Below are 8,883 nucleotides of genomic sequence, written 5' to 3' on the forward strand. Positions count from 1 at the left end.
TGTTTTAGATCCATTACTCTCAATACTACAAAAGTGTAATAAATACTGATTACTATTTTTGATTAATTTACTTCACACTTAAAAACAATTAAGCTTTGGGTGACAGATTCATAAATATTGTGTTCAGACAGACAGCAGTATTCCACCACTACAAAAAACCCTCCCTTTTTTGATCATTTCATAGCTGAGCCATTTCTTTTAGTTTCATGTACAGTTCGGATGCAGACTCCCAGTTGTCTGGCTTCTGTAACTGATTGTGTTCCATGGCAAAGTCCAAGTACTCCTGCATGTTTGGGTCCCCACAAGGAGTCATTGACAGGCTAGCCTCAGGAAGGGCATCCAGTTCAGCTTGTTCACTTTGAAATCCGCAGTCTCTGGAGCCAAACCTATGTTAAATAGAATACATAATTGCATTTATTTTCATTTAAGCTAAAACGTTACATTAATGCTTTTATCTGTTTATTATCACCAATGTATCACCTGTGTGGTAAGTAGTAGAGTTCATTGGGCACTCCTCCTGGACATGCTGCTGTTCTGGAAGGGCGAATCCTGTGGCTGTTCCACAGTCTCACACACTCATCCAAGTCCTTCTGAATAACATCACCAAAGCAATATCTCAATAGGCATTGATGCTCATGACTCCCGTTGAAGTATCCGGCATCTCTAAGGTCGGCAAATAACTCCATCCAGAACTGAGACCTATAGAAATGGATACAAATGTTTAGTTATACTATAAATAATAAAGGTTAGTTATAATGAAATGTATGGTCTGTGCATCTTTTGGTCATTCGATTTTCTTTTCAGGAACAGCTACTTTTCCTGACGGGCAGGATTTGCTTTACAAATTTGTATTGATAATTATTGTGCTCGTTTTTCATTAATCGTTCCTCAGAAGAAAATCGAATGACCAAAAGATGCAATGACCCTTTATGAAGACAACTCACCTTCCCTTTCTAAATATAGACCACCAGGACTCAATACGCTGGTTATTTATAGATGAGCCGTACATGTGGCTGGACGCTCCAGAGTAGTAGTCACTGTGATGGTGGCGTAGGGTACATTGAATTGCAGCCATTATGCCGTTCTCAGTGCCGCAATCAGTCCTCAGTCTCATGGGGATGACACCGAGGTTTCGCACACATGACATGAAATAGTGAGCAATCACTGTTGGGTTATTATTTGTTGGTCCACATTGAAGCCACAATACTTTACGTGAAAATCCATCTATGCATCCCGAAATGGCCAAACCGAATGGCTTAAGTTTGTCATAACCATCTGCGTGCCACATATAGTTAGGTCCCATTGAGTAGTTGTCCAGGTCCACGAAGTTCAAATCTGATGGCGTTACTCACGGCGTTTGGCGAGGAATAATCCTTTCTGCGGTACAACCCGGCTTCGTTCAGTTTACTTTTAAGAGTCCTCAAGCTGATGTTTACACCGTGTAGACTTGACATCATGTCCACGATTACAGCGTACGAGTGACCCTCGTTAAAATATTGAACGCAATGATGCAGTATGTCTGGTGTTTCCGTCTGGTCCGCGTCCTTTAAAAACTCCAAACACCGACCACACGTAAAGCAAAACCGCGTTAAGCTGTTCATGTGTTTGCCACAAAACGGGCAAAACATCCCTCGGCCGCAGTCCATGTTCGGGCGGTCACCATAAACTTCTTTGACGCCATAAACTCCACAACAAAAACACGAAAAGACCACGCTCGTCACTTCCGGTATATGGTACATTCCCTTTCCGTGACGAATCTGTCATTTGTAAATTTGTTTCGGGACTGGTAAAAGTGTTTTGCGTCTTGTTAATTTGTTTTCTAAAATGTAAATTTGTTTTCTAAAATGTACATTTGTTTTCTAAAATGTAAATTTGTTTTCCAAAATGTAAATTTGTTTTCCAAAATGTAAATTTGTTTTCCAAAATGTAAATTTGTCTCGAGCTTTGTAAAAGTGTTTCATTCTTTGTAATGTTGCTTTGCACTTCCCGGCCACCGTACATTTCTTTGTATATATCCATACAAATAATGCCAGCTGATTCATGATTTCGACTGGATAAGAAACGCTGCCTGTCTGTCTCATCCCGACTCCTGACACATTCATTACTATTGGACAGCAGGAGATCGAATTTCAAAATTGAAACAATGTTGCAGATGTCGGAGAGACAGACAGCAAGGTTTATATGAATCTCCACTGTTGAAAACCAAATGCTAGTCTAAACGAAATGGGAGATAATGTCTAGATGCTTTTTATAGTGGAGATCAAGTTTATAATTTGCCTGGCTGGGCTGATGAGACAGTGGATTGCGCAGTGAGATGGAACAGAGTAAATAGGCATTTCAACATCATAGCTTTAGCCAGTGGTAACTTGTGGAATAGAAACCGGTTGGAATGTGATTTTAACCAATCCGCATCCAGTATTAGATCCACCCGTTGTATAAATGGCCAATATACCAGGCTAAGGGCTGTTCTTATGCACGATGCAACACGGAGTGCCTGTATACAACCCTTAGCCGTGGTGTATAGGCCATACAGTGGGGAGAACAAGTATTTGATACACTGCCGATTTTGCAGGTTTTCCTACTTACAAAGCATGTATAGGTCTGTAATTTTTATCATAGGTACACTTCAACTGTGAGAGACGGAATCTAAAACAAAAATCCAGAAAATCACATTGTATGATTTTTAAGTAATTAATTTGCATTTTATTGCATGACATAAGTATTTGATACATCAGAAAAGCAGAACTTAATATTTGGTACAGAAACCTTTGTTTGCAATTACAGAGATCATACGTTTCCTGTAGGTCTTAACCAGGTTTGCACACACTGCAGCAGGGATTTTGGCCCACTCTTCCATACAGACCTTCTCCAGATCCTTCAGGTTTCGGGGCTGTCGCTGGGCAATACGGACATTCAGCTCCCTCCAAAGATTTTCTATTGGGTTCAGGTCTGGAGACTGGCTAGGCCACTCCAGGACCTTGAGATGCTTCTTACGGAGCCACTCCTTAGTTGCCCTGGCTGTGTGTTTCGGGTCGTTGTCATGCTGGAAGACCCAGCCATGACCCATCTTCAATGCTCTTACTGAGGGAAGGAGGTTGTTGGGCAAGATCTCGCGATACATGGCCCCATCCATCCTCCCCTCAATACGGTGCAGTCGTCCTGTTCCCTTTGCAGAAAAGCATCCCCAAAGAATGATGTTTCCACCTCCATGCTTCACGGTTGGGATGGTGTTCTTGGGGTTGTACTCATCCTTCTTCTTCCTCCAAACACGGCGAGTGGAGTTTAGACCAAAAAGCTCTATTTTTGTCTCATCAGACCACATGACCTCCTCCCATTCCTCCTCTGGATCATCCAGATGGTCATTGGCAAACTTCAGACGGGCCTGGACATGCGCTGGCTTGAGCAGGGGGACCTTGTGTGCGCTGCAGGATTTTAATCCATGACGGCGTAGTGTGTTACTAATGGTTTTCTTTAAAACTGTGGTCCTAGCTCTCTTCAGGTCATTGACCAGGTCCTGCCGTGTAGTTCTGGGCTGATCCCTCACCTTCCTCATGATCATTGATGCCCCACGAGGTGAGATCTTGCATGGAGCCCCAGACCGAGGGTGATTGACCGTCATCTTGAACTTCTTCCATTTTCTAATAATTGCACCAACAGTTGTTGCCTTCTCACCAAGCTGCTTGCCTATTGTCCTGTAGCCCATCCCAGCCTTGTGCAGGTCTACAATTTTATCCCTGGTGTCCTTACACAGCTCTCTGGTCTTGGCCATTGTGGAGAGGTTGGAGTCTGTTTGATTGAGTGTGTGGACAGGTGTCTTTTATACAGGTAACGAGTTCAAATAGGTGCAGTTAATACAGGTAATGAGTGGAGAACAGGAGGGCTTCTTAAAGAAAAACTAACAGGTCTGTGAGAGCCGGAATTCTTACTGGTTGGTAGGTGATCAAATACTTATGTCATGAAATAAAATGCAAATTAATTACTTAAAAATCATACAATGTGATTTTCTGGATTTTTTTCTCTCACAGTTGAAGTGTACCTATGATAAAAATTACAGACCTCTACATGCTTTGTAAGTAGGAAAACCTGCAAAATCGGCAGTGTATCAAATACTTGTTCTCCCCACTGTATGCCACAATCCCCTGAGGTGCCTTATTGCTATTATAAACTGGTTACCAACGTAATTAGAACAGTAAAAATAAACGTTTTGTCATACCCGTGGCATACGGTCTAATATAACATGGCTTTCAGCACAATCAGCATTCAGGGCTTGAACTACCCAGTTTATAGCACACTATAATTCCAAATGGTAGCACATGAGTGACTCTTGCTACTTTGTCCAATTGAAGCACACTGGCAGATGGAGAATGATGATGTAGTGCAGCCACATCCATGTATGATTTGGTTCCATTGAGCAAGGCATTTAACCCTAATTGCTTCTGTAAGTCGCTCTGGATAAGAGCGTCTGCTAAATGACTAAAATGTAAATGTAAAATGTAAACATACATTTATGTCAATTTGATACATTTATGATGTATAAAATATAGAAATGTACAGTGTTCATGCCCAGACGCAACCCCCATACATTAGCCCTTGATCAACACTATAGTCTCGTTCACCCAACCAACACCTTTCACAACATGTCGCACACAGACACACGGACCCCCTCCTAACTAACCCATCACATCCACACTACAATAATCAGAACAGTGGGGTGAGATGTTTACGTACAACATGTGGTAAAAAAATTTATAACATGAGGGTGTGATATTCATATCCTGATGTGAAGTCACATGGGTGAGATATTTGCAACCTAGTGTGAATCCCTTCTTTCTTTTCTCTCCAAATCTCTTGAGCGTGCCGTCTTTAGCCAACTCTCTTGCTATCTCTCTCAGAATTACCTTCTTGTTCCAAACCAGTCAGGTTTCAAGACTGGTCTTTCAACTGAGACTGCTCTTCTCTGTGTCACGGAGGCTCTCCGCACTGCTAAATCTAACTCTCTCTCCTCTGCTCTCATCCTTCTAGACCTATCTGCTGCCTTTGATACTGTGAACCATCAGATCCTCCTCTCCACCCTCTCCGAGTTGGGCATCTCCGGCGCGGCTCACTCTTGGATTGTGTCCTACCTCATAGGTCGCTCCTACCAGGTGGCGTGGCGAGAATCTGTCTCCGCACCACGTGCTCTCACCACTGGTGTCCCCCAGGGCTCAGTTCTAGGCCCTCTCCTATTCTCTCTATACACCAAGTCACTTGGCTCTGTCATATCCTCACATGGTCTCTCCTATCATTGCTACGCAGACGACACACAATTAATCTTCTCCTTTCCCCCTTCTGATAACCAGGTGGCGAATCGCATCTCTGCATGTCTGGCAGACATGTGTGGATGACGGATCACCACCTCAAGCTGAACCTTGGCAAGACGGAGCTGCTCTTCCTCCCGGGGAAGGACTGCCCGCTCCATGATCTCGCCATCAGGGTTGAAAACTTTGTTGTGTCCTCCTCCCAGAGTGCAAAGAACCTTGACGTGACCCTGGACAACACCCTGTCGTTCTCCGCTAACATCAAAGCGGTGACTGCAGAAGCACAGTTCCCGCTCAGCCCAGTCAAAACTGTTCGCTGCTCTGGCACCCCAATGGTGGAACAAGCTCCCTCACGACGTCAGGACAGCGGAGTCACTCACCACCTTCCGGAGACACTTGAAACCCCACCTCTTTAAGGAATACCTGGGATAGGATAAAAGTAATCCTTCTATCCAGGGAATGTGCACCGCTACATACGAGCAGATAAGGGGCCAGGTTTAGGAGAGAGAGAGACCGCGTCCCTCCCTGCCTGTTGATGTACACCACCACTGTCCTGTTGTCGGACCTTACCAACACATGCTTGCCCTCCAACATCGGAAGGAAACGTCTCAGTGCTAGCAAAACAATCAGTAGCTCTAGGTAATTCATATGCAGTGCCCTTTGCACTGTTGACCAAATCCCTCTTTCCAAGTAGACCACACACAGCGCTCCCCATCCCAGTAAGGATGTGTCTGTCATGGTCACCCTGCGGTACACTACCCGGCCCATGAGAACCCCATGCAACAACAGTCACGTGGATAGCGGGTGAAGTGTAAGCATTTTGAACTTGCAATCTTGAGGCGCTTGTTTAAAACACGCAAGTCCAGGATGTTATGCAACGTTACATCACTCTTGAGAACTAAGAAGTACCAGCTGTACCAACCGCTCTGTACTTCTGACACGGGGACCAACCGAATAGGCTACTTTTGAAGGAGAGAGGAAATCTCCTCTCTCAAGACAGGCGCTGGGACCTTGGGGACCAATGATGTTATCATACCACGAAAAGGAGGAGGACGCACGGCGAACTACAGACCCTACCCCCTCGTCACCGTCTTCATCACCCACAGTGAAACTGTGCATGCCCGCCACTGGACGGAGCACGCTGCCAGTCTCCCATATATTATCTCCTGAAGGGGCAGAAGGCCATCCTGACTACTGGGATAATATATATTTTTTGTCATGCTTGTTTTCATATCCACCACTCTTGACAACTGTGTGTCCAAACGTGGGGAAGGAACTGTGCGTTCTGTTACCCGGTGAACACCGGGTTTGGGGACCTCGACAACCAGTAACTTGCCCCCATTGACCGAGCCATTTGGAAGCACTGTTGCCACAGTAAATGCTTGGGGATGAGGGCTAGCTAGCTATGTTTCAAAACGATAGGTGGTCATTGGACCAAGATACAATCAATCAAGTGAACACCGCCCGTCTCATCGGCTTGTAATTATGTTGTGTCTTCATGGCTAAAATTGTTTCTGTATCGGATATACCTAAGGCAGAATGATCAAAGAAAGGCTGGTTACCTTCTGGAGTGTCTGAGGAATAAATAGGAATCTAACTTGACTGGCTGAAACAAGGTTTGGCTTTCAATTTTCACAGATTTCTTTCTTTGCAAGTTGAACGAGTGGGAATACAACATCGATCATGCATACAACATGGATCGTGTTAGGATATAAAAGTAGGTTTTATCAAACAGAACTACGCTATATTTTATCTCTGGGACACTCAGGATGACAAATCAGAGCAAGATTACTGAATGTAAGTACATTATTTACCTTCAGATGTGAATGAATCAAACCTGTCGCCGTGATAAGTGTTTTGTTGTTGTGCACTATCCTCAAACAATGGCATGGTATTTTTTCGCTATAATAGCTACTGTCGATTGGACACTGCAGTTAGATTAACGATAATTTAAGCTTTCTGCCCATATAAGACACGTATATGTCCCGGAAAAGTGGCTGTTGTTTACAACATATTTGTAGTCACATTATACATATTGAGTAACAACTGTCCCATTCACGGGACACCCATCCAGAGGTTAACAGACACCTAAGTCAGAGCCGAACCTTGTAGCCTTTGTGTGCTTGAAAAGTTTGTAAATTGCGTGACAAGTTCTTCCTTCAAGCGAGCTGAAAAGCGAATAATTTAGGAAATGGATGCGAGCCCTGGTATTATAACCAGGAAGTTGTGGCTTCCGAGGGCGGGCTCGGCATCCATTGGCCTGTTGGGCGTGATTTCAGTTTGCTTCAATTGAATAGGATTGGTCGTTGACTCCCCATAGTATGTGATACCGTGTGACTGACTGAAAGGGAGCACAGTAAACATCATGTAGACAACAGTAAATAGAAAACTACTTCAACTTCATGTAAAATCTGTGGTTTAATGAATTAAAACATTAAAAACAACAGGCAAGACCACAGTGCAAAGTGAAACTAAGAATTCCTAATTAAATAATTAATAAGTAAATCACAAGAATTCATAATGATCACACACACGTATGAAATACACACATACACTCCCCTACATATTTAATTGGACAGTGAATTTAAAACTTTTAATTTGGCTATATACTCAAATGTTTTACATGTGGCGACAGTACAAAATGTCTCCTTTTATTTGAGCGTATTCTCATACATATCCGTTTTACCGTTTAGGAAAAAAAAGCACTTTATGTATCTAGTCTGCCCATTTGAAGGTGTCAAGTATTTGGAGAAATTCACTTATATGTGCATTAAAGTAGTCAAAACTTTCTTACTCATCATTATTCACTATTAATCATGGTAGCAGCCACATTAATTTAGAAGTGTTCAGAAACATATTCTATTCTTATTTACAATAAAAGTTACTCCAGAATGACACAATACATTATTTACCATTCATTTCTATTGGGCACAACATTCTGAAACAACCAAAACAAACTGCAAATGCATCCAACAAGGTTGTAGAGGGCGGCAAGTAGCCTAGAGGTTACATCATTTAGAGCATTGGTTGCTATTTCAAATCCCGGAGCCGACAAGGTAAAACATCTGTTGATCTGCCCTTGAGCAATGCACTTAACCCTAATTGCGCCAGGGTCACCGTCAATAATGGCTGATCCCTGGCTGTGACCCGACTCTCAGGGGGAGTTGGGATATGCAAAAAAAACATTTCCATTTCACACTTGTACATGCAGGACAAATATAAGTACCCCCTATTTGACCTTTTGAGTATCACAAGTTTGATGTAGTCATTGCGTGCTAGGAATATGTGACCAAATATTAAACTCAATACAAGTTAATTTGTCCAAATATTTATGACACCTTCAAATGGGGGAACTCAATACATAAAGTGTATTCAGAAATAAATGGTAAAACAGATACGTATGAAAATACCCTCAAATAAAAGGTGACATTCTGTGACGAAGGTCAAATATAAAACATACAGCAAAATTAAACATTTTAGCTTCACTGTCAAAATAAATACATAGGGGAGTGTACGTATAAAACGTTTATAAAATCTTATTAAAAGTGGTGATACCACATTTACATTTTTGTCATTTAGCAGACGC

The 8,883-nt window shown here is 42.7% G+C and overlaps 1 protein-coding gene across 1 annotated transcript; it reads right to left on the bottom strand.

The window, feature by feature from the left end:
* Positions 1-49: 49 nt before the first annotated feature.
* Positions 50-1,809, bottom strand: LOC121575389. The gene is made up of 3 exons (XM_041888457.2): positions 945-1,809; positions 481-699; positions 50-386 (listed from the first exon to the last, which is right to left on the bottom strand). The coding sequence occupies exons 1-3, from the start codon at positions 1,301-1,303 to the stop codon at positions 179-181; spliced, it is 786 nt and encodes a 261-aa protein (XP_041744391.1). The 5' UTR covers positions 1,304-1,809; the 3' UTR covers positions 50-178.
* Between the last annotated feature and the right edge of the window lie 7,074 nt (positions 1,810-8,883).

Source organism: Coregonus clupeaformis, chromosome 10, assembly GCF_020615455.1.
Source record: "Coregonus clupeaformis isolate EN_2021a chromosome 10, ASM2061545v1, whole genome shotgun sequence".
Classification (NCBI taxonomy): domain Eukaryota; kingdom Metazoa; phylum Chordata; class Actinopteri; order Salmoniformes; family Salmonidae; genus Coregonus; species Coregonus clupeaformis.

Coding starts and splice junctions, on each gene's coding strand:
- LOC121575389 (XM_041888457.2), bottom strand. CDS start 1,303: ATGGGACCTAACTATATGTGGCACGCAGATGGTTATGACAAACTTAAG. Junction 700..944: donor TCTATATTTAGAAAGGGAAG/GTGAGTTGTCTT, acceptor CCATTTCTATAG/GTCTCAGTTCTGGATGGAGT. Junction 387..480: donor CTCTACTACTTACCACACAG/GTGATACATTGG, acceptor TATTTAACATAG/GTTTGGCTCCAGAGACTGCG.